This window comes from Carassius carassius, chromosome 46 (genome assembly GCF_963082965.1).
Source record: "Carassius carassius chromosome 46, fCarCar2.1, whole genome shotgun sequence".
Lineage (NCBI taxonomy): Eukaryota > Metazoa > Chordata > Actinopteri > Cypriniformes > Cyprinidae > Carassius > Carassius carassius.
Window position 1 is genome coordinate 23,111,138 of NC_081800.1, and position 26,645 is coordinate 23,137,782.

The 26,645-nt window shown below is 38.1% G+C and overlaps 2 protein-coding genes across 3 annotated transcripts in view; one reads left to right on the top strand and one right to left on the bottom strand.

Annotated features, from left to right (window-relative positions):
- LOC132129789 (cadherin-11-like) overlaps positions 1–23,121 on the bottom strand; it is a 91,234-nt gene extending 68,113 nt beyond the window's left edge. The window contains exon 1 of one of the 2 annotated variants that reach the window (XM_059541554.1): positions 22,993–23,121. The gene's annotated coding sequence lies outside the window, so the exon portion shown is untranslated. Of the gene's footprint in view, positions 1–14,423; positions 14,547–22,992 lie in introns of those variants that run through there. The other variant, XM_059541555.1, reaches the window with a different exon arrangement.
- Positions 23,122–23,177: 56 nt separating this feature from the next.
- On the top strand, positions 23,178–26,341 carry LOC132129791 (E3 ubiquitin-protein ligase rnf146-like). Its single transcript, XM_059541556.1, has 2 exons — positions 23,178–23,345; positions 24,990–26,341. The coding sequence occupies exon 2, from the start codon at positions 24,991–24,993 to the stop codon at positions 26,092–26,094; it is 1,104 nt and encodes a 367-aa protein (XP_059397539.1). The 5' UTR covers positions 23,178–23,345; position 24,990; the 3' UTR covers positions 26,095–26,341.
- Positions 26,342–26,645: the final 304 nt, after the last annotated feature.

Sequence of the window (26,645 nt, forward strand, 5' to 3'; positions counted from 1 at the left end):
CTGTTTAACTTTACATGTGCTTTAGTATGTTCATCTACACATCATAACATGTTTATAGAAGGCATGACAGGATATTTATTTAAAATGTGCACTTTTTAAAAGTGTACTGAAGTGTGTTAAGAAACGGTTATGAAAGTGTACTTAAGTATACAGTTTTTTAAATATATACTTTTAAGATTTGAAATGCACTACAAGTGCACATTTATTACAATATATCACCCTTCTTTTTCAAACAGGTACACATCTGAATTATTTTAATTATTTTATTTAATCTTTACCATACTCTAGCTTTACTGCATTTATAATGTTTCATTTTTACTGCATCTAAAGTATCTTACCTGTGCTGGTAAACTTTGTATTGCTTTCTCTAAAATCTTGTTGTGTTCTAAACAGTCAGACAGTTTTCCCTAAACAGATTAAGAGCAGGAGAGAAACAGTCTTGTCCTAAACCAGCCAACACTGCAGTTTTCCTCACACATTTAGGCAAAAGATAACAGCACACTTTTAGCAAAGTAATCTTATGGCCATGGAACTGGAGCTAAATTTAAGAGCTGTTATTTTGCCTTTTCCTTGATTATCTAATTACACACACACACACACACACACACATATGAAAAGACATGGCTAAATCCATCTTCAAATGCCTTGCTACGAGTACTTAGCAATTCTCAAAAAAAAAAAAAAAACAACAACACCAACACAGTCATGTTGAACCCGGTGCATCTCTCAAGAGACCGCAGTGGTGTAAGTAATCTCTGATCAGTGATTCAGAAGGAAACCTCAAATGTCAGCTTTCACAATCCTGACTGGCTCTGAGCTCAGCCTACATCAAAACTTTTAATTATCAAAGTTGTGTGACTCTTGGACCTCAGTGTTTGCACAGAAGTGGCATTTTGTAATTGTATTTCTTTACAACATGGGAGCTACCCAAGATGAAAGTCAAGAATAAAACGTACTTAAAAAAAATAAAAAAAACAAGCTTTTCTCCAAGTTTTCTCCAGAAAATGTAAGTGGTGCAAATTTGTATAGCTTTTTTGGTGCTCAAGCTTTTAACACTATCATGTTTCTTTTTAATTCTGTACAGCTCTAAATTGTTGAGATTATTTAGCATTACATTTGTATTCTCAGTGTATAATATTTATTTTCATTCACTATTGGTTATGTATACATTTTACATAAAGTATATATGATCACATTTTGTTTTAAGGTCCAGTTCTCACTATTAACTAACTATTAACTATGATTTTAGCTCAGTAAACTTCCAAACAAACTCTTTGTTAACTTAAGGTATTGGGTGGATTAAGGGTTTGTAATATGGTCATGCAGAATATATGAAGTGAAGTGAAGTGAAGTATGGTGTCCCATAATCGGAATTCGTGATCTGCATTTAACCCATCCAAGTGCACACACACAACAGTGAGTAGTGAACACACACACACACCGTGAACACACACCCGGAGCAGTGGGCAGTCATTTTTTTGCTGTGGCGTCCGGGGAGCAGTTAGGGAATCGGTGTCCTGCTCAAGGGTCTCACCTCAGTTCTGGTATTGAGGGTGGAAGAGAGCACTCCCCCCACCTATAATCCCTTCTGGTACCGAGACTCAAACCCGTGACCTTTGGGTTACAAGTCCGACTCTCTAGCCATTAAACCATGCCTGCCCTTTAAGTGCTTTATATGTACTAATTAACTGCCAATATGCTAATAGGCATGCTAATAAGTAACTTCATATATAAATTAGATATAATGAAGGGAGACGTGAAAAACGGACATCGCGTCGTTTTCATATGGATTACTTTATCACAGAATATCTGTTTTCGGCAGCACTTATTTAGTTTAAAAGTAGACATGTCAAGCTTTCTATAGATATATCTCTCATGTCTCTTCGTTGAGTATTCACGGAGTTACAGTTCATTTTAATGATGTGTTTGTAAATAAAGATCAGCGCAGACAAAGGCTGCAGACAGCACACCTTGTTTGTTATCTTTATTTTATAAGTGTACAAAGTTTTGTTGTTATTATGTCTGTATCCAAAAAAAAGTAGACCCTTTACAGATTCGATTGATGTATTGCTCTTATCTGTACGATTAAAACTGAAAGTGTAATTTAAGTTCTTTTCGGGGTTATCAGGAGAAAATGACTCATAACGCGTATCCGCGTTAATCGACTCCAGAGGGTTGATAATGAGAATTGGTCCCTATCCTAAAGTGTTACCCCTATGTTGAAAACAATTGTTCTGTTTAATATTTTTTTGTGGAAACTGCAATACATTTTTCAGGATTCTTTTATAAATAGAACGGTCAAAATAACAGTTTTTATTTGAAAACAAAAACAATTATAACACTGTATCTTTATTGTAACTTTTGGTCAGTTTAATGCATCCTTGCTGAATAAAAAGCACGTATTAATGTCTTTGTTAAAAAAAAGATTATAATTAATCAATTGCAGTTTATCACGGTTTCCTCAAGAAATATTAAGCATCACAACTGTTTTCAACATTGATAACATTTCTTGAGCATCAAATCATCATATTACAATAAAGCATATTAAAAAATCATATTACAATGATTTATGAAGGATCACATGAGGACTAGAGTAATGAATAAGGAGTGATGCTGAAAATTCCACTTTGCATCACAGAAATATATGACATTTTTGAATGTATTAACATAGAAAATGGTTGTATTAAATTGAAATAATATTTCACAGTATAACTGTTTTTACTGTTTTTTTATTCAATAAATGCAGCCATGGTGAGTAAAAGAGTCTTATTTCAAAAAACTTTAAAAAATCTTATTTATTCCAAACTTAGGGGTCTGTTCAATTGACAATACACAAGTGTAACTTCAGACAGACATCCCTGGAGTTTATCTCAAAGCTTTGTCACAGACCCTCTTCTCAGGAAGAATATTAAAACACAACCTAGTGCAAGACAAGCACATTAGACCTTCACGAAGATTGTTTTTCGACTGTAGTGAATTGCCATTTAGTTAAAACTCTGCAATGTCAGAAATGAGAAAACTTTTGGCATCAAGCCGTCGCATCACCACAGGAGTCCACGGCACCCCTGAAAAGTACATTAACTTTCATTTACTCTGAATCGCGCCCGTCCCCAGACTGAATTAAACATGTATGATATGTACAGTACAAATCCCTGTGACAGTCTGGCTTGCCCTGGGTCTGTGTTCACATCGTAAGAGCTTGTACCATCGGCCATGAAACGCATCATTAATAGAAAGCAATAAAGTCGCTGCACTGGCCGCCGCCTCCCCGGATGTGGATCAATTTTGTTTCCACACATCAGTGGCGGTGACAGCAACTGTATCACAGGAGAAAGTAACAGAGACAGGTGGAAGTGAGTGGGCTGAACATGGCTGTAATGGAACGTCAAGGCCAAACGTATGCGATTGAATCCAATCCAATCTGATTAAGCAGCCTTTGATGGGTGTGACAGTAAACAAGAGAATAAAGATCAGAACAAACTGACCTGTGTGATTTTTTTCCCATCACTGTGAGTCCAGTTTAATGCTGAGAAATAAGGGTTCAGATCAGGCCTATGACATTTTAGCTTCATTATATCTTAAGCATTTTATCATATTCCAGTTCTACTAAATGAAGCATTTTACACCAATTCAGCTCTAATACAGCAAGTACTTTACCATATTTCAGCTTTAATATATGTCAAGATATTTCCATTCATGTTCCCCATTACATCTCAAGCATTTTACCATTTGTCAGCTTTTTTACCACATCTATTTTACCATTTCCACTTCACTACATCAATCGATTACTTCTTCAAGCATTTTACACTATTTAAGCTTTTCTATATTTTAAGTATTTTACCACATATTCACATATTAAGGATGTTACTATATTCAAGTTTTACCACATCAAGTATTTTACCATTTCCTGTCTTTATTTAATCATGAGTGCTTTTTACGACATTTTAATACATCTAAAATATTTACAATAACAACTGAAGTATTTTACTGTATTTCCCTTTTTCTAAGACTTTACTATTTTACTGCGTTCAAGCTTGACTGCATCAAATTTTTACTATAGTTGATCTTTACCACATCTTAAATATCTATCAAAATCCAAGCTTTACTACAACAAAAGCATGTATTACTAGCCAGTTTTACTGTCTCTACAGTATTTTTTACTTGTGTGAATAAGAGTAATTAATCAACAGCCTTTGACATAAGTGACAGAGAACAAACGAATAAAGCTTGTGTCAAACTATGTTTTTCCTTGTCATCGTGATTCCAGTTTATGCTTACTGTGCAACAGGGAATTGTGTCAAGTCTCTCTGAGCTGATAATATTGTTTCTGACTGTTAGAGGTTGTTTTGTATTCATGCATGCTACACCAGTCATAAGGACAGTGAATTCTTTATATGAGGTAGCATTTTATGATTAACATGACATCTGATTTTGAATCACATTTCCCACCGTTCACTCCGAGAGGCCAAATCACAGAATCCACATTCAATTTAAGAAGTGTTGCTTTGCTGAGCTGAGAATTCAATACGGTCCTTCATGTGGGTCCAAATTGGATCTATACTGACTTAGGACCCCCCCAGGCCTTGCATCTTAAAGGAGTGCGAACTATCTCCTTGAGCTGATAAATTGAAACTATAAACGGTATAATTAATTCCTGTGTTCTGCACCCATACATTTAATGATCTGAAGTTCGTTAGCATTAGAGTCAGGTCCCAGCCATTGATCTTTTGAGCTCCAAGGCATGATGGAGCCTGTCACCAACATAACGAGACTTAAGAACTATAATTACCAGGCATTTCTCTTCCTCAATCCTATCTCCTTCATCCATCCAGCTTATCGTTCTCCCGAAATAAACACACACACACACACACACATATATATATATATATATATATATATATATTTTATAATAGAAAACTAGAAAATCTTCAGAATACTGCCATTCAAAAGTTCTAGTCAGTAAGATTATTTTTTTAATAATTATATTCAGCAAGAACTGATTAAGCTGATCAAAAGTGACAGTAAAGATATATACAGTATAATGTTACAAAAGATTTGTATTACAAACAAATGTTGTTCTTTTTAGCTTGTTCTATCCATCAAATAATCCTGAAAAAAAATGCATCAGCTTCCACAGAAACACGAAGTAGCACAAATATTTTCAACACTGATAATAGTAATAGAAAAACGTTTTTTGAGCAGCAAATCAACACATTAGAATGATTCTAAAGGATCACTGAAGACTGGAGTAATGATGCTGAAACCAATAAATTAGATTTTAAAATACATTCAGACAGAAAACAGTTAGGCTATTTTAAACTGTAATAATACTTCACAATATTACTGTTTTACTCTTTTGTCTAACAAGTAAAGGCACCTTTGGGGATCATAAGAAATATATTTAGAAAATATTATAAAATTCTTATCAACGTACCAAAGTTTTCAACATTAGAGTTTTAATCAGTATGCTAGCATTGCATTCCGAACATACCGTTTCATCTAAACCGAGAAAGTGAGAGATTTGTTTTTACATTGGTTAATACATTTTATGTGCAGTAAATAATTTTCATTAAGTTTTATTAAAACACGTAATAATTTAGTATTACCTCTACAGATCAACTCTGTGTTACCAATGTGCTGACTGTCAGTAGAGTAACCAGCTCGGCTGATCAAAACAAACAGATATTGCAGCTCTTTTTACATAGGATATGCACAGCTCAGCTGGTGCTCAAGACCTTCATGAAGATCTATTTACTGCAACTTAAAAAAAATATATATATATGTTAAAATACTTCCTATCCTATGCATAGTTTGATCATCCTGACTTCTGAATCAGCAAATGGTGGGATGGAATTATTTGTTTTGGCTGAACAATGCCCAGTGCCTGTCGAGGCGGCAATCCCCGAACCCGGTGGTGGACACCGGAAGTAAGGGATGCCGTCAAGCTGAAGAAGGAGTCCTATCGGGCCTGGTTGGCTTGTGGGACTCCTGAGGCAGCTGACAGGTACCGGCAGGCCAAGCGGACTGCAGCCCGGGTGGTTGTGGAGGCAAAAAATCGGGCCTGGGAGGAGTTCGGTGAGGCCATGGAGAAGGACTATCGGTCGGCCTCGAAGACTGTTTACAGTAGAGGTGGGGAGCTGTTGACCTCAACTGGGGATGTCATTGGACGGTGGAAGGAATACTTTGAGGATCTCCTCAATCCCGCTGTCACGTCTTCCATTGAGGAAGCAGAGGCTGAGGGCTCAGATGTGGACTCGTCCATCACCCAAGCTGAAGTCACAGAGGTATTCAAGAAACTCCTCGGTGGCAAGGCACCGGGGGTGGATGAGATCCGCCCTGAGTACCTCAAGTCTCTGGATGTTGTGGGGCTGTCTTGGCTGACACGCCTCTGCAGCATCGTGTGGCAGTCGGGGACGGTGCCTCTGGGATGGCAGACCGGGGTGGTGGTCCCTCTTTTTAAGAAGGGGGACCGGAGGGTGTGTTCCAACTACAGGGGGATCACACTTCTCAGCCTCCCTGGGAAAGTCTATGCCAGGGTACTGGAGAGGAGAATCCGGCCGATAGTAGAACCTCGGATTCAGGAGGAACAGTGTGGTTTTCGTCCAGTCCGTGGAACACTGGACCAGCTCTATACCCTCTACAGGGTGCTGGAGGGTTCATGGGAGTTTGCCCAACCAGTCCACATGTGCTTTGTGGATTTGGAGAAGCCATTCGACTGTGTCCCTCGCGGAGGCCTGTGGAGGGTGCTCCGGGATAATGGGGTCCGGGGCCCTTTGCTAAGGGCTATCCGGTCCCTGTACGACCGGAGCAGGAGCTTGGTTCGTATTGCCAGCAGCAAGTCAGACTTGTTCCCGGTGCGTGTTGGACTCCGGCAGGGCTGCCCTTTGTCGCCGGTTCTTTTCATGATTTTTATGGACAGAATTTCTAGGCGCAGCCAGGGGCCAGAGGGGGTCAGGTTTGGTGACAACACGATTTCGTCTCTGCTCTTTGCGGATGATGTTGTCGTGTTGGCCTCATCAAGCCAGGACCTTCAGCATGCACTGGGACGGTTTGCAGCCGAGTGTGAAGCAGCTGGGATGAGAATCAGCACCTCCAAATCCGAGGCCATGGTCCTCAGTCGGAAAAGGGTGGCTTGCCCTCTTCAGGTTGGTGGAGAGTTCCTGCCTCAAGTGGAGGAGTTTAAGTATCTTGGGGTCTTGTTCACGAGTGAGGGAAGGATGGAACGGGAGATTGACAGACGGATCGGTGCAGCTTCTGCAGTAATGCGGTCGATGTACCGGTCTGTCGTGGTGAAGAAAGAGCTGAGCCGCAAGGCGAAGCTCTTGATTTACCGGTCAATCTACGTTCCTACTCTCACCTATGGTCATGAGCTTTGGGTCATGACTGAAAGGACAAGATCCCGGATACAGGCGGCCGAAATGAGCTTTCTCCGCAGGGTGGCTGGGCGATCCCTTAGAGATAGGGTGAGAAGCTCAGTCACCCGGGAGGAGCTCAGAGTAGAGCCGCTGCTCCTCCACATCGAGAGGGGTCAGCTGAGGTGGCTCGGGCATCTGTTCCGTATGCCTCCTGGACGCCTTCCCGGGAAGGTGTTGCGTGCGCGTCCCACTGGGAGGAGACCACGGGGAAGACCTAGGACACGCTGGAGAGACTATGTCTCCCGGCTGGCCTGGGAACGCCTCGGTGTCCCCCCAGAAGAGCTGGAGGAAGTGTCTAGGGAGAGGGAAGTCTGGGGTTCTCTGCTTAGACTGCTGCCCCCGCGACCCGGCCCCGGATAAGCGGAAGAAGATGGATGGATGGATGGATGGGCTCAACAATGACAGACAGGAAGATTTTATTGGGATCCATTCAGTGAGACCCAACAGTTCAGAGTTTGCCAGATCAGGGTCCTGTCAGTCCATGCTGGTCAATGTTGAAACTACAGCTTGCAAAAAAAAAAAACACTTTCACCATTGACAGCCAATCAAAACCAGTGGTTACACTTTATTTCGATAGCCCAATTCAGACATTCTACTAACTATAAATAACTTTGCAACTACATGTCAGCTAACTCATTAATCTGCAACTACGTGTCCTCTGCAGTGAATGGGTGCCACCATAATCAGTCCAAACAGCTGATAAAAATGACACAATAATCTACAAGTAATACACATCACTCCAGTCCATCAATGTCCATCATCTTGTGAAGTGAAAAGCTTAGAGAAGTTTTTAAACGAAAAAAAAAAAAATCCATCAAGATATTTTACGCTTCCTCCAGTTAAAAAAGTCCAGTTGTCTTCTCACATCAAAATCCACCTACACTTTTGTTAAGAACTGTTTTGGCTTGTAAATGGCAGTTTATCCATTAATGTTTCTCTCCTGATTTACGGGAGACATTTTTCACTAAAAATGAAAGCAATATTATGGATAGAGGACTTATTTTTTAGCCGGAAGCTACAGTTTGATGTTAAAACATCATAAAGATGGAGCTGTTTCTTAAAAACCCACAGCTTTTCACTTCACAAAACATTCTTGAGGGGTGTGGCTTGTTTATGGATTATTGTGATGTTCTGATCAGCTTTTAGAATCTCATTCTGACGGTACCCATTCAATGCAGAGGATCCAGCATGTGATGACCATGTGATGCAATATCAAGCAACTAAAATGACAACTACGACTAACTACAAAACACAAATTTTATTCACTATACTGACACAAGCCACTAGATCATATCATATGATAATAGTGCCATATACAAATACATAAATATACAGGATAAATATATAAAAAGGTGTGCATTGCTTAAGCCATGTTTGCATCAAATATTCATTTGTGATGTAAATAGGCCTCTACCTTCTAAAATAAAACCTTCACTGTGTAGATGTCACATATTTTAAATTATTTATTTATACCAAAACAAAATGAAAGCACACCCTTGAAACTCTGAAATATACACACACCGCACTTTTACAAATCCTTTTTAGTATCCTACACTTTTCCAGGTCTCTACACCACAACACGATTATAACCTGCTCAATAGCTCACTAAGCCTCATTCATTAAAATGTAAAAAAAATGTACAGCTGCCTTTTATTGATAAAAATAATATAGTGTTTACCAAAGAGATGAAAAAAGACAACAAATTTTCATTTTTTCTATAATTCACCACTGCTCTGTGCCATAGGGGAGCACAATAAGTGTTCTGAGCTTCTGATCATAAAACTTTGACTTACTCTATGGCTCAATCTCTGTTTTCTCTTCTTTTCCCCTTTCTCGACCCATTTTCACAGCCCCTCTCAAAGGTAAAAAAAAAGGGGGGATAATGTCATCTCTGCTAGAGCTGCTTTTAGGATCACATTAACACTTGCTCATCAATATTAACAGCAAACTTTCCTCTCCAAATGCATCCTTCCTTCTCATCTCATCGCATGCCCCGTCTGATACACTTCAGTTTTGCTGAGGCCCTAAACCCCTTTCCCCAACCCATTAAACTCACTTTGGCTCTGGCTATATTTGGAAGAGCACCATGTTACTCGTACTATTCCTGCAGTATATAATTTTGCAGCATGCAAACAGCCTAAATGTACTGGATTCCTGGATGACCTACAACATTTGCCAAAATGTGCATTATACAACCAGAGTGCACTTGCAGAATAATGTATCCTACAATGCAATGCATTTAAGCAATAGGGCACCCAAAAAAGACAATTTGCTGAAAATATACTCACCCTCAGGCCATCCAAGATGAAAGTTTGTATCTTCAACGCAACAGATTTGCATGAATTAAGCATTACATCACTTGCTTACCAGTGGATCCTCTGCAGTGAATGGGTGCCGTCAGAATGAGAGTTCAAACAGCTGATAAAAACATCACAATAATCCACACCACTCTATTTCATTAGTTAACATCTCATGAAGTGAAAAGCTGCATGTTTGTAAGAAAAAGATTTCTCATTAAGGCATCTATATATCATTCAAAACATTGCTTATGGCCAAAATATTTGTCCATAATCCATAAAATGCTTCCTCAGTTTGAAAAGTCCATTCCCTGTTGTCCTCTCACATCAAAACCCACCAACATATTTGTTTAGACATATTTTGGACTGTTTACGCTAATAAACGGTGCTTGGCCCATGCGTTTTTATCTCCTGATTCAGATTTTCACTTGAGAATGCAATACTATGAATAGAGGGCTATTTAGTTCAGAAGCAATAGCCTGAAGTTAAAAATTATTAATGACAGATTTGTTTCTTACAAACATGCAGCTTTTCACTGAGCAAATGATGTAATGCTACATTTCTCCAAATCGGTTCTGATGAAGAAACAAACCCATCTACATCTTGGATAAGCCTGAGGGTGAGTAGGTGAATTTAATCTTGTTCTTGATAGAGCTGAGGACTTTTTTGCAAAGAAAAAAAAATATGTTTGCATATACACACACACACACACACACACACAGACACACATATATATATATATATATATATGTATACACATTAGACCTAAAGGTTGGCTCTTTTGACTTCGACCAGCAAGCAATCACCTAGCAACCATCCAGAACACCCAGCGACTACATAGCAACAAGTAAATAAAAAATAAAAAAACTCAGAACACCACAGCAGAGAACTGCTCTTTAATATGTGAAAGTTTTAATGTTTCACATAGTACCGAACCTAGCCTCTGTTTGAGGTTGCTTAAAATGTTTCTGATGTTTAATGCATGATTTTATACTTTCAAATGGCGAAAGTGAGAGGTTTGCTTTGTAAATGCCCAACAAACAAAGTGTAAAGTTAATCATTTAGCACTACCTCAAAACACAACTTTTCTCTGAGAGTCATTATGGATACCATCCTGTCTATAGACCAAATTATCAAAAACAAACTCTGTATTGTTATGGAAAGTAGATAATGTTATTTGGAATACACACAGCTTCTCCAGTGCATAAGACCTTCTAAAAAAGTATTTTAAATCCGATTTAATATGCCATAAGCAAACCTTTTTTTAAGGGGTTACTACTGTTTTGGGTGATGGTTAAAAATAAACTTTATTATAAGAAAATAAGAACTTCAGAAACTGCATAATGTTAAAAAATACATCATTTTGAAGAAAAGAAAATAATCTCTCATCCTATTAATAAGCAAGTTGTAGACTGATTTCCCGTCTAAATGATAAAACCTGTTAAATAATAAAAAATAAAAAAGATTATATTATTGTTTTGAAGAATATATGCATTAATTATACAATTTATCCAACAATATGAAAAAAATTTGAAAATAAAAAATTAATTATTATAAAATATGAAATAAAAATATTAAATATTTTTAAAAGAAAGCTATGGAATTTGTAGGCTGATTTCCCTGTTTAAATTATAAAACCTGTTTAAACAATAGCAGAAAAAAGGTCTAGGAATAGTAAATTATATTCTTGTTGGAAACAAAATTAAACTAAGATATTTTAGTGATTTAAAAATGAACACATCAATAGTTAGAAATAAGAATACAAAAATGAATAAATAAATGAAATATATTAAAACGTAGTTAATAAAAATGGATGATAACATAATATAATATTAAATAAAGATATTAAAAAAAGAATGTTATGGATGAAGCCAAATGTTAGTTAGAGTGCATGTTAGAAATAGTGAGAGGTTTATGAATATTTGTGATCATGCAGGCTCAGTTAGGTAATGATGAATGGTCACTGAATCTCAAATGGTAAATCGCTGTTCCAGTCTCACTTCACTGGACTCAAACACAGCCGCCAGTAAAAATAACCCGCAAGCTTGTCAGATTAATGGGAGACACACACATATTGCATGTGAGAGATTCAGGGAAACCAAACTCACTTCAGTATCGCATGCAGATCTGAGCTTCTGCTTGCAAACAGAGCTGAATGGCACATTCCACCCTTAACAGGCAGACTGGGACTGATAATTTGCAGAACATTTGTTAAACAAATTTGTTTTTTAATGAACAAGCTGAAGCACATGAACACACTTTCACACCCTGACTGGGCAAGAGTGTAATGACAGTGAGTTGTAGCAGTAATCTTGCTTTAATGCTCAGACTGATGCATGAAATCCATTAAGAGAGACAAACTAAAGACCAGAAATCAACGAGAAGCCAAAACACTTCCCCATAAATGCCAGTTTGCCAGGTTTGAGCTGTCAGAAAGCTCATTATTTTCTTGCAACAAGTACTGGAAGCCATTTCAGATTTTCTCACACATGACTATCACTAACAAAGTATGTTCATAAAACAGCATGGTAAATGAATATAGTAACCCTTTGGTAAATACTTGATTGAGAAATTAAGGCAGGCATAAATATTAAAATTATACTTTTATAGTTGTAATGTAAAATAAAATTATTATTATTATATTTTTCATGAATAAATTTTTTTTAGTAAAATATTAGAAATTTTATATTTTGTTTTTATTTTTATTTTGTAATTCTAATTTCTATATTTTATAACAGTAATTAATATTTATTATTATTAATTATTTCATAATAATTATTATTAACATTTTTTTATTTTATATTATTTGTATTTTAAGTTTTATATTTTTATATAATAATAATAATAATAATTTCTCTTAATTATTTAATAATAATGATTATTATTTTTATTATTATTATTACTTTACAGACATATTGATTTATAATGATACACTTTTGGCCAAATTGTGCAGCCCTACAAAAAAGCAAAGCAAACCTTGATTTTTTATTGTATATTATTTATCACATTTTAAATCGCAATCACGATTTATTGATTTTTCTGGGGAAAAAAAACATTCTATTTATTTTTTTTTTTTTTTATTATTTTTTTTTTTCAAATCATGCAGCCCTAACTTTACTAGGGTACTGCCACATTTTAGGATTTACATGAAGGCTCTTTTTTAAAACCTTGTAAGTTACCTTGCTGTCTGCTGCATCTAAATAAAATGGAACCTCATTAGTGTCTGTTTTGGAATACTCTAAATAGGTGAGATATAAATTAGATCAAAACATTTTTATCAATACTTCTCAGTACTGAAATTAATAAATGAAATTCAACTTCAGTTGAGAGTAAATTAAATGTAACTATATTTACAATGCTTACAATTACACACACACACACACACACACACATATGTGCAATGTTGGCTTAAAAATTGCTCAAAGAAGGTATCTTTTGGAACAGACTTCATGTCTGGAAGCTCGTTAGGTTGTTTTGGAACAGAGCACTAGACTTCTGATGACCTCCCATATTCTTCAGTTGTTCTTACTTGAAACAGTTTATAACTACCACATCCTAATCTACATTTTGGATTTTATACATGACGTGGTCAATTTATGAATCTTTCTAAAAAAGCCCTAACAAGTACGTTTTACGGTGTCTATGGGGATATTTTCAGAAATGTGTCGTACGAGGAAGTTCTATATTTAAGCAACAAGATTTTGAGTCAAAAGTCCAATTACATAAATGCTTGTTTTTCCAACCAGGGATTATTAATGTTTGTCTTAAATTAGAGTATTTTTCCCCTCTAATTGGTATACTTATAGGCGTAAGGTCAGGGTAAATTCACATTCGTTTCATATGGTGCAAAATTCATTACAATATCCGTTGTCAAAATAATTATTCAGAGTTTTTCATTTTAGCAGCTTAATGCTCAGTGTCATTAATAATTGTTGTCCAACTATAAACATTATTTAATATATTAACAGAATATAAAAATAATAAGATAAATACTTCCTTTATGGCATTCAGTGTGACAATACATCAGACATTAACGTTTAAATAAGCTCTTGTTCTTTTTTAAGTTCAATATCTATCTATCTAGACTTTATATGAAAGAATCAAAGGTGTGACAACTTGCCCCGCTGTGTCCTATAGAGTAACATGCACGCACACACAGATGTTCTCTACAATAACGGAGACAATCAGAGTGAGGTTGTGCATTTAAACCCCATAAGGCTTGATTAACTATTGTTCCTGAACCGCTCCATGAATCAACCATGTGTCTTTGATCAAGACAGTAAACCTAAGGTCATTCTAACAGGACTCAATCTGTAAAAAGTGACCCGAAGACACTGAATACGAATGGAGCGACTAATTAGTAAATGAACTGAGCAGCCTACAGTGCGCTGCGAGTCCGTGCGCTCCGGTAACCGGTCACCAGTGCGCGCGACGCGGCTCCATCTGTCACAGATTCAACCGAAGCGAAAGCAAAAGATGTATGTCCCAAATGCATCCAAACGAAACGCGTCCAACCTGCACACATCAGCGAACATCTGCCTTTTTTCCACAACACATGTTTATGGACGCACCACAAGTGCCTGTAGTTATCCATACATTCAGCGTATGTTTTTGCTTTAATAAGTTTGATTATGCTGATGATAAATAGACGGGTGTTCTACATGCAACCTGCCTCCTAAAAAAAAAAAAAAAAAAACACACAATAACTTACCTACGGGAGGCTGATTTTAAATGACAGGTGGAGAGTCTTGTGTCTTGTGTTGGTGGAGGTCTGGGAAACAGACACATGCACATTGAGGAGAGCGTACTGTCCCCAGCGCTCTCTCTCTCTCTCTCTCTCTCTCTCTCTCTCTCTCTCTCTCTCAACACCACTATTCAGCGTCGAGAGCTGCGCGCGCACACTCCAAATAAAATTAAGGTTTCTCTCTCGCTCCCGCTCTCTCTTAAATTCATGAGAGAATAAAGGCATTTCAGGAACCCGGAACTTAAAGAGTAACTAAACCCTAAACCAAATTTTTTTAGGTAATGATCTATAAGAATGGGGCTTTATTAGTGCTGTTCATTGATTCGAGTAACTTTTTTGACATTTGAGTATTAAGTGTTTTAATTCTACAATATATGGTGTAAAAACGTGTGAGTGCTGCCCTCTTCAGGTTGAACGGTGGCTACTGCAGTTGATTTTTCCTATTGGATGTTGCGGTGGCAAGTGACGTAAGTGGTGGCAGGTGACGTAAGCGGTTTCCAGCTCACCACGCCCCTTGGTACGAGCTACCACGCCCTTGGCAGTATAAAACCATCAAAATCACTGTAGTGAGTCAGGAGCTGGAATTGCGAGTATTGGTAACGACCAGGATAGACTATTGTGGCATCTATTTAGCATAGCAATTATATAGTTATTTAGATTTTCAAGTTAGCGTAGATTTATCTGTACAGTGCAGTGTTTAGTACAGTGGTCAGGATGGTACGGAGGTGTGTTGCTGGTTGCTACAGCACTGCTGGACTGCATAGTTTACCAGCAGACTTTAAAATTAAGCGCCAGTGGTTGCATGCATTTGGCCTGGAAGACCGCAAGTTCCCGCCTAGAGCTCGAGTGTGCAAACTGCGTTTTACACGGGATTGCTTCTCCAACGCAATAGAGGTGGAAATGGGCTTCTCCACACAGCTCGCGCTGAAAAGCGATGCGGTGCGGGAGGTAAGACCGCAGTTTGAGCCAGCGGCTCGAATTGATATGAACAGACACCTCGACACCCTCCACTTCAGGTAAAAGTGGGGGAGAAAAGTTCTCTACTTCAAATGATCGCTCTGTTGCAAAGCTACTTGCGTCATTACAGTCACTCTCCATTTTAGCGTCTCTGACAGCAGCTGTCAATCAATCCGTCACTGCGAGTCTCAGGATCACACTGCACTCGCTCAGCCCCGCCCCTAGGTTCGTCCCCTCTATCTCCGCTGTGATCTGCCCACTTTTCAGCATTTTTCAAATATTGTCAGTGGGTGGAGTCAGGCTCTGAGTAGGGGTTTAGTTAACCTTTAAATATAAAATAAAAAAAATATGAGGGATGTCGGAAACATTACGTGAGGGATATTGTTGACTGTATTTAAAATGTATTAAGCGTAGGCTACGTGGCAATAGGCCTATATTCAATCGTTCATAATCGCTAAATAAATAAGTTTGCTATATTGGCCGCCTGACCATAAATTATTCCGTTTATTACACGGCTACTTGCCAAATAAATTACTGTGTATAAAATAACTGATTCCAACTAAATTTCTCTACATTATAATTTTTTTTTTATCCATCTCTCCGTGTGCATCTTTGAGATTGATTTGTTTGTTTGTTTTTTTCATGCCAGGGATGTTTAATTTTCATACTTGTAATACTTTCAGGCCATTTACTAGTCAGAGGATAACCATTAGATGGCGCCAATTAGCTATTCAAGCTTCTGACATGTTCTAAATAAGGGATAATCAATTCTTTATTAAAGGTGGGGTATGTATTTTTCTAGAAAACTGAGTCAGGCCAAATACCAAAACAAACTTGTAGCCAATCAGCAGTAAGGGACGTGTCTACTCATGACGTGGAGGAGAGAGCGCTCAGTGCACAGGATGCACATTAGCGGAGCCAAACAACGACAGAAAGATAGAGATTTCACTTTCCAGTGCTGGAAAGAACTCAAGGAGCCTGAAGGCCTGCGATCGGAAGCCAATGTTACTTTGTTGTTTCTCGATAGGCGAGTAACATTGGTACAGCAGATAATAATACAGCAGATTCCGCCATAATCGGTGCCTGGGTTGCGCATGTAGCTACAGTATGTGTGGGGTTGAGCCAGAGCCGTTTCTAGCCAATTTGAATCCCTATTGGCGCTCCCCCAGATTTTATATATATATATAAATTCTTTTCAGACACCAGTTTCTTGTCACATTCAAATTGGTTGTCATAGTAACAACAGTAATTTGTGGAGATTCAGCTCATTATTTGTAAATTACTGAATGCATTTATAATACCATTGTGTTGCCACAAGATGCCTGTATAGCCATATGTAAAAATTCCCAGTAACTAAGGCTACGTTCACACTGCAGGCTGAAATGACCCAATTCCGATTTTTTTGCTCCTATGCGACCTGTATCTGATCTTTTCATGACAGTCTGTACGACACAGATCCGATCTTTTCAAATGCGACCCAGGCCACTTGGGTATGTGGTCCTAAATCCGATACGTATCCGATCTTTTGAAATGCGACCTCCGTCTGAACGGCTAGGTCACATGTATCCGACCCGTACGTCATTGATACGCTACAAACGTCATAATTCTGCGTTGAAGTAGGCGGGAATGAGAAGATAAACAACAACCATGGCGGACGATGCTGCTTAAATAACTTTAATATTGCTAAACGAGCTCCGCTGTTGACTACACTGTTGTTGACATCCATGTTTAGCTACTTCCGCAAACAACGAGTGACGTCGTTGGCCGTTGAGTACTCTTCTGCGCATGCGGATCACTTCTGGGTCATTTCACGTTCACACAGGAGATCACAAAAGGTCACATTTAATTGGAATTGTGAACGGCCTTGCAAAAAAATCTAATTTTTTCAAAAAATCGGAATTGAGCATTAAGCCCTGCAGTGTGAATGTAGCCTAAGACTTTGCACATAAATCACACATAAATTCATTTTATTACATTTGGATCTGGATACATGTTTAGTAGGGGTGTAACGGTACGCAAAAATCACGGTTCGGTACGTACCTCGGTTTTAAAGTCACGGTTCGGTTCATTTTCGGTACATTACATTACATTTACATTTATTTATTTAAAAGACGCTTTTATCCAAAGGGACTTCCAGATGAAGACAGTGGAAGCAATCAAAAACAACAAAAAGAGCAATGATATATAAGTGCTATAACAAGTCTCAGTTAGGTTAACACAGTACACGTAGCATGGGATTTTAAATAATATAATAAATAAAAAGAAAAACAGATAGAATAAAAAAAAAGAATAGAGCAAGCTAGTGTTAGAGATCTTACACATACACACACACACAATTGCATAATAAATGAAAAGAAAATAGAATACAAAAAGATTAGAAAGGTAGTTAGATTTTTTAAAGAATAGAATTAGAATAGTGAGTGTTAAACAGTAAGGGAAAGAAATGCAAACATTAAACTGCAGGTTGTTTATTACTATAAACTTTTTTTAACAATTTGTTTACACTTTTTTTAAATACTTATTTTAATAAAATATATATAAAATAAAAAAAGAATAAGAAATAAAATACTGCTGCAAAGTTCTCAACTAAATAAAATACTCTCGGTCTCAAACCAATATCATATAATAAGATATAATGAAAATATAAATAAATAACTATGATTACAGTGCAGCACTACCAATCCCAGCTTGTAGGCCTGCTCATATTTAAAATATATATATATAACTTTTCCAAAGTGTAAAGTGCAGCATCAACAGTTTCAGTTTTGAGACCTGCTCAGATTTCATTATTGCATTGGACCGATCGGAATTAAGAGCAAAGGTCTGTTTAAATACCGACGGGAGCTGCGTTTGAATTACAATAGTTTTTTTTCCTAGTTGTAGTGTTGTAGCACACTCGTGTGATGCCTTTTGAAAACCTTAGGCCGGTGACACACTGGCATATTGCACCTGTCAAACATAGTCTATTTTGCTGTCAATACTGTTGACGGTGACCTTTATCAGTAGGCTTTATATTTATGCTCAACATGAAGTTTTGTTGTCGTGAAGACAAGATCCTGGTCTGTCGGCGGTCTCCCTCTATATCACCTACAGTAGCAGCAATGCGCCTCGTCAAGCACGCTGTGTAAAGACACAGAAAACGCGAAGCAGCCATCACGCAACTGACACGCAGCAGAAATGCCACGCTCACGCCACGCAGCCAGTGTGTTACCAGCCTTAGAATCAGCTGCAGGGTGGGATTTGCGCTGAACGCGGAGACTTCCGCCACTTAATATGTTCACTTGGAAACACGAAAATGTACCTATGTTCCGCATACAAAATATTGCATTCGGTCATTCGGTACACACATGCACCGTACCAAAAGCCCTGTACCGAAACGGTCCGGTACGAATACACGTACCGTTACACCCCTAATATTTAGCTTTATTTATCTGTTTTTTGTTCATTTGTTTTGTTGTTGTTGCTTGAAACATTGATTTAAAGAGTTAGTTATTGCATTATTATTTCAGTCAACACTATACAACTCTTTGTTACTCCAAACTACATATAAAAGCCAGGTCAGTGGCATAAAAGTATTCAATGCAGCTACTTAATCCTTTGCTAGGCTACTCATTAACGCATGAACTTTCTCTTTGTGAAAGAAATAATGTGACGCTCTGCCCTCTATGTGAATGATGCGGTTCCCATTAAGTGCTGTTAAAAGTGATTTAATTGTTTCAACTCAACAAAGCGGTTTAATAAAGGATGTATTGATTTCGTGAATTGGCGAATTTGACTATACCAATATTTTTTAATTGGCTGTTAAAGTTTATATGGGAATACTGCATGACACACTGATCCTTTAATAATGCATTGGCGCAAAAACGCACACCTTTTCGACAAATCTCGCAACATGATTTATCAACTGCCACAAATACTGCCTAAACAAAATACGGATTTTGTGCACTTTATTTACTGTACCAATATTTTAAATTGGCCTTCGAACATGGCAAAAAAAAAAAACACACACAAAAATCTTCTCTTTCCAAAGTTGTATGTGTGTGTGAATTACTGTGCGTCTCTCTCTACAAACAATTTGTGAGTTTAGTTAGCCTACTTAAACAGAGATTTTACCTCCTCCTTGCTGAGGAATATAACGTAGTGATCCAGTATCTAAGCCATTTTATAAATAAAAGTCATGGGGCAGCATTGATAAGTTTATTTTAGCCTACTCCTGAACGTTTCTGTGTGCGCAGCAGGATCTCCGATCTCTCTCTCTGTGCGAGTGGTGTGTGTGCGTTTGTGTGTGTCAGTTAAAGTAGTGCTTTAATATTGAACGGTGATTAAACTGCCTTGGACTTACCTTTGCATTAAACCGTTTTAATACATACCTGCCAGCCAATCAGAATCCAGTATTCAGAAAGACCATGGAATAGTTCTAATAACTTATTCTAGCATTTGAATGTACGCGACTTGGAGATCGGCTTCCTGGAGGGATGAACCTCGATTGTTTAATTTTTTTTTTGTTGACAAAACCAGGATTGGGTATTTCCTGGAATATTATAATAACATTATACAATGGTGATATAGGCCATGTAAAATATTTTAGCTATTATTCTGTTGGTTACAGTAAAATGTCCTGATAACAGCTTAAAGTGATTCTGGCCCTCCAGCAACGGAGGTAAGAATGGCGAAGACAGACAGAACAAACGACCATCACGGTAACACATGACATGAAAATAATTCACTAAATAGTAGAAAAATAATACAAACTACAATATTTCATTGGTCATAAGGCCTTAGGATTAATTTGTTTAATATAAAGCATATTTTTGTATTTTCATTCACATACATTATAACATAATTGCTGCTTTCACCCATACAACATTAACCTGATGGATGATAAAAACAATTCCACACTTGAATAATATACAAGGGTGGACACCAAACACCTTAGCAACCACATGACAATGCCCTGGCAACCACTCAAAAATGCGATGAGGGTTTGTAAAGCACCACTCACATTTTTTATTTTTATTTTAGTATATATATATATATATATATATATATATATATATATATATATATATATATATATATATATGAAATGCTTAGATTTACAAACACACATTCTTATTATAATTAGTGTACCACAAATTACCTGACTGTAATGTTCACTCAATCATTTAACAGTCATTTAAGCACAAGAAAAAAAAATGCAGCCATTAATGTTTAATGTTTCACCAGCATAATCTTGAGCTTAATGCTGCTCTGTTTTGTTAAGGTTTCATAGCCTTGAATGTTAAATTAAAAATTTTACCATATACATAGAATAACAATGACTGGGTGAATATTTGCCTCACATGCAGCCCCAATAACTGGAGAAGATGAATGCATGGCATACTACTTTCATACCTGCGAGTCTGTGTGTGCGTTCATTGCAACATCCCAGTTTAGCTGCCTCCTCTCCTCTGCTGTTGATGGTATCTTATTGTTTTCCAGGTGGCTGCCAGTGACAGGAGCACTGAAAAACTGCTGACAATAAGCCACGGCTCAAAGGAAAACGTGAAAAAGGACAACACGCGAGCAGTGTGGTTCTTCCTCGCGAAGGCGTAGGGAGTGAGGAAACAATGTTAGAAGGGAAAGGAACGAGATCCCCGGGGAAACGTTCCAGCAAGTTCCTGTGCTTTAGATGATGGTTCATAAACTACCATCACCCTCGAGGGCCTGGGGAGCCCAAGCTGAAATACTTCAGAAGTGCCAATAAATGAAAAAGTGAAAATTAAAGGAAAGCTTGGCGAGCCGAGGGGTGTAATGGAGACCGATGGACCATGGGAAAGAAACCCCCCCTGAGGAAGAAGTGAGGTCTCGTGTGAAAGATCTCTGTCATTCACACTGAGAGGGTTGGTGTACCGTCGTACCAAGCAGCTGTGGAAAATGAGCGCTCATTGATTTCATGCATATGGCACCCACGCATGTAAACACACACACACTGAAGACTCCAACTCTACAACACAGCGTAACAAAGCCACAGGGAATAAAGCATTCTTTTCCGTTCTAATTTAAGAATTTCTCATTTAATGCCGTGCATTACACACGATTGCACACATGAAATGATTATCTCTGCATCACGACACCAAGACCATTTTCCCCCAAGAAACTGAGAAGAGTTATTTCATCTGCTGTAAAACAAAATTCTCTTGAGCTCAGATATGATAAAGAACATCCAGCAACACCAGAATTTAGTCTAATACAGGAAAGCTACAGATCGACAGCATTGTGTCAGTTGAACATGCTGTTACTTAAGCAATGCGTGAATATCATATTTTAGCATATGCACGTCTGTTTATTACTGGACTGCCTCTTATAATTGAGATTAATGCAGTTCAATGGGCATAACAGCAAAGATGCCAACATAATTATCCGATCCCTGGTGCCAGGTGTCAAGTTTTCAATCGCAGTGTAATAGAAAACTACTATCTGATGTGGTCTTAACCTACATGCAACACATAAAAATAGATTCCTTTTCTACTTGAATTAGTTGGTAATGTAGACAGATTTACTGCTTGTCCCTTGGGGATCAGCAGTAAATCTGTTTCTCTCCTTTATTTCTAACACAATTGTGCCCTCTAGTGACTGTCTTGAAAATAAAGCATAACGCAAAATGTACGCATATGGTCCATACCTAGAGGCTCTCAACTCTGGCCCTCGAGGTCCACTTTCATGCAGAGTTTAGCTCCAAACCTAATCAAACACACCCGAACAAGCAAATCAAGGTCTTCAGGATTACTAGAACGTTACAGTTAGTGAGTTGGATCAAAGTTGGAACTAAACTGCAGTAATTGGACCACGAGGGCCAGAGTTGAGAAGCCCTGCATGGTCTAGCATCATGTTATAGGCTATTATATGTCAAACCAGTTGCTATTACAAAAGGTACAGCTTATCCTTTTACAACTAAATACGTTATTTATGTTAATTAAAATTAATAATCTGTTTTTATAAAAACTTTAATAGAGCTAAAAGGATAAGCTCACTTCCAGAATGAAAATTCTGTCATTTACTCACCTTCCACTTGTTTCAAAACTTTAGTGTCTTTCTTCTGTTGAACACAAAAGATGATATTCTGAAAAATGTTTGATGAAAAATTATTTTTTTCTACTATGGAAGTCAATGGTGCCCATCACCTGTTCGGATCCTAAACATTTTTTAACATTCAAAGAAACTTAAACCCCCACTTGTTCAAAGGTTCGGAACAAGTGGGGGTAAGTAGCCTAAATCATGACAGAATTTTCATTCTGGAAGTGAACTTATTCTTAAATAATGTGAGTCATACAGGCCTTAATTAATGATCTACAAAACCTGTACAAAGATTAGAAAATAATAATAATTAATCTACTAAGAGTGTGTTGTTAGACAATTGTTAAGAATTATATAGAAATGCATAAATAGGGCGATTTCTGACTCTTGTTTGAGCTGATGAACCATGGTTGGCCAGAGTTTTTTTTTTTTTTTTCTCATTAAAAAAAAAGTAGGCCGAGTGTTTTTCTTATCCCCCGAACACTATGATGATGTGAAAATACTCGATATTTACAAAACTTACATGTTAGGTCACAAGATGTAAGATGAACCCTTAAACGTTGATATTAAGATAATGTTTGTCAGCAGCTTGAGCACTAAACACGACCGGAGTATCTCATTGTGTCTGAGTCGGAATGTTTTAAGGTTCTGCGCAAGTTTTGCGCAGAGCGGATGCGCATGAACACATATCAGCAGTCTTATTATCTCTGAGGAGCCGTGAAAACATTGTTGTGTTCATCTGTGTCGAGCGAATTCTAACGGTACCGATCGATTTCAGTCAATAAACGAACAATGAGCGATCATCCGGCGACTAGCAGATGAGCCAAATCTGATCGTCGCTGAGAGAAAGAGGCGAAATTTCAGCTATTTTGTCAGGTGAGTGAACTGAAAGACATTCAGGCAAGACGCAGCAAAATCAGCAAAAATATTAATATTTATTCAAGAAATCCAACTGAGGATGTTAATATGTCGATTCACTTGTTCGTAGTTTATAATTCGATCATTTGGAAGGGTTTAGTGACTGTGTTTTAATGTGAAATAAGGCTGTTTTTGCTGTGTTTTGGTGAGGGGTGTTGTCCTGTCTACAGGCCTCAGTCTGATCGATCATGATCTGATCTCAACATAAGCACATACAAAGCCTCATAAAACCCTTTCATTAATTGTGTGTATTTAGATCATGTATTAATATGATACCTACAAGTGTAAAAGGTAGATTTGTGTAATTCTTGCTTGAGTTGTTGAGGAATTTGGGCCTGTAATGCAATATGAAAACACATTTATCAGTTTAACTTATTAACCCAGTTTATTTAGTCTCATTATGTACATGTAACGTTATTAGTAAAACATAGATTTATATATTGTTTTATTTTACTTTTAATTGATTTTCAGTCTTTCTGACCTTTTTTGCTTTCGTTGATGTAACATTTTAATTATTTTTATTATTTAATGTTTTAATTATTTAATTATGTTGTTGGTTTAAACCTTTAAAAAAACTTTAGTGTAACATTTGTTAAATGTAGCATTATTTATGGCTACTATTTATTTAAATATTTGTAAATGCATAATTTATAAAAAACAAAAATGTTTTTTTATTTATTTCATTTTTATCTTTTTTTCAATCTGTATGATTTCTTTTTGTAAATACATTTGAAATTTTATTGATTTAAGTATATGTGTTTTAAATATAAACTGTTAAATATTAATCTTAAAAAAACTATCTTGAAATTTAGATGTTTTCAACCAGTCAGACAATTTAGTTTAACTTTTGTTAGCAAATATAACTGATTCTTTATGGCTGGTATTCCTATAAATGTTTGCAAAGAAATATTATATGTTATTATTGTTATTTATTATGTTGTCTCGGTTTGTTTAACCTAAACTAATATAACATAAAAGTAATGTCTGATATTCTATTGTATTCTGTACCTGCATCATAAAATGTCCCGTAAATAGTTTGGATGTAAAGGATTTGGGTCATGACATATTTAGAACATTTCTGCGTCTGATTTGGGCCGCTTGTATTATGAGTATGCACGGGCTGTCCTATCAAGCCAGATATTTATGTAAGAGTCAGATTTATAGATATGTGATGGTACAAAGATTTTAAGTGTAAATGAAGAGATCAACATAGTTCTTCCTCTCATTCGTTGTGCTGCTGGTCTCTCTTTGAATCTGTTTTTAGATATTAATAGCAATTTTTATTTTATGTGTTGAACAAGGCTTTGGTTTTATGTTGACCGATAATACATGAATAGCACTCTTTCTTGTTAAAGTGGAGTAATATTTGTCAGATGAGAGACTGGAAAAGCAAGAGCATTAATCATACAGAGCAACAGTGAACAAAGAACTCAAGCAAGCACTGTTTACTCGTGACTTCTGTCGATTTGAGCAATGTAGTTTGGTAAACAGTGCCCCAGTTGTTACATCTGCTTATGCACCGCTGACGTTTGCTTGTGTAGGCAGCACATTTCTCCAAACTTGTTTTTCCTTTGAAATAATTGTATTTTCTTTTCTTCACAGGATGGCTAACTGCGGCGAGGTTAATCTTTCCATGGACTCCCTGACCACTGGCAAGAAGGTGAGTGGGGAGTCTGTGACGGAGGGAAGTCCATCCTCTTCGTCTCCTTCGCTGCCCATTCCAGAGTGTGCAATCTGCCTGCAATCCTGCGTCCACCCTGTACGCCTGCCATGTGGCCATATTTTCTGCTTTCTATGCATGAAAGGAGCTTCCTGGCACAGCAAACGCTGCGCCCTCTGTAGAGGGGAGGTCCCCGAGGACTTCCTGGAGCGTCCCACTTTGCTCTCGCCCGAAGAGCTGAAGGCTTCGGCAACAGGCGGACGCGGTACAGGGACTGGTGGCCACGCATGGTACTACGAGGGGCGTAACGGATGGTGGCAGTACGACGAGCGGACTAGCCGAGAGCTAGAGGACGCCTTCAACAAGGGCAAGAAGAGCGCCGAGATGCTGATCGCTGGCTTCCTGTATGTGGCTGACTTGGAGAACATGGTGCAGTACAGGAGGAACGAACACGGCCGCAGGCGTAGGATGAAGAGGGATGTGGTGGGCATCCCTAAGAAAGGTGTGGCGGGATTAAGACTCGATCCAGATCCCAATCCCAGTCCTGCAGCGGGAACAGCTCCTGCAGCGCCCGCCGTTGCTGATTTAAACGCAAGCATTGATGGCGCCACAGCTGAGCGAGAGAGTTCAGCAGACGGAGCGGACACTGGAGTCAGCGGAGGACGTCCTCAAGGCATCTTTGCTTCTGCTCCCGTAAGGCCGCCAACTGTCTTGGGCGGTCACCTGACCAGCCCTGCTTCCTCCAGTGATATTCAGCTTGTACAGGCTCTCTCCCATCTCAATATGAACGCCGCTGAGCAAGAACCAGAAGACGAAGACGCAGACGATTCGGCCGCTCCGGACCAATCGAGGTACGAATCTGAGTCTGGCACGAGTGAGGATGAAGATGAACAGGCAGAGGACGAAGGTGAAGATGAGCTCACAGAAGGCTCCCAGGGAAGGCATAGACTGCATCAGTTGGACAGACCACCCCCTGGTGGTGGCCCTGCGCATAGCAGCGATCGCTCGGGGTGCCCCGACGGTCAGTGCACTGTTACAAAGGTCTGACTGCAGCACATCTACAGAACTTCTACCCAACTCCCACAACCGCTGGGTATTTCTAACCAATCTCTGGAATGCAAAAAATGAAACAAGTAAACCATCCAAATCACTGAAATACGGTCTTGAATAAGGTTAGAGGCTGGGGACTGATGGTTTTAGTGTAAGAATAGTGCTTGTCTCTTTCAGTCTGTACCAGGGCTGTATTTTTTAATGGATATTAAAGGCAAAACTACAATAAACATTCGTTTATGATTAGGGCTGTGCCGATCAGGATCGGCCGATCGTTAATGCGCATCTCGTCAGTAAAGCCGGTTCTCTAATCAGCAGTAAATTCCATCATGTGCGTGATTTCACATAGAGCTGTTGTTACTACACAGAGCCATTGTTAACTGAGAAGATGCGCAAATAAACGCTGCAAATGAACGTGGATTTGCGCATCTTCTCAGTTAACAATGGCTCTGTGTAGTAACAGCTGCTCTATGTGAAATCAAGCACCTGATGGAATTTACTGCTGATTAGAGAAGCGGCTTTACTGACGTGATGCGCATAACAATCGG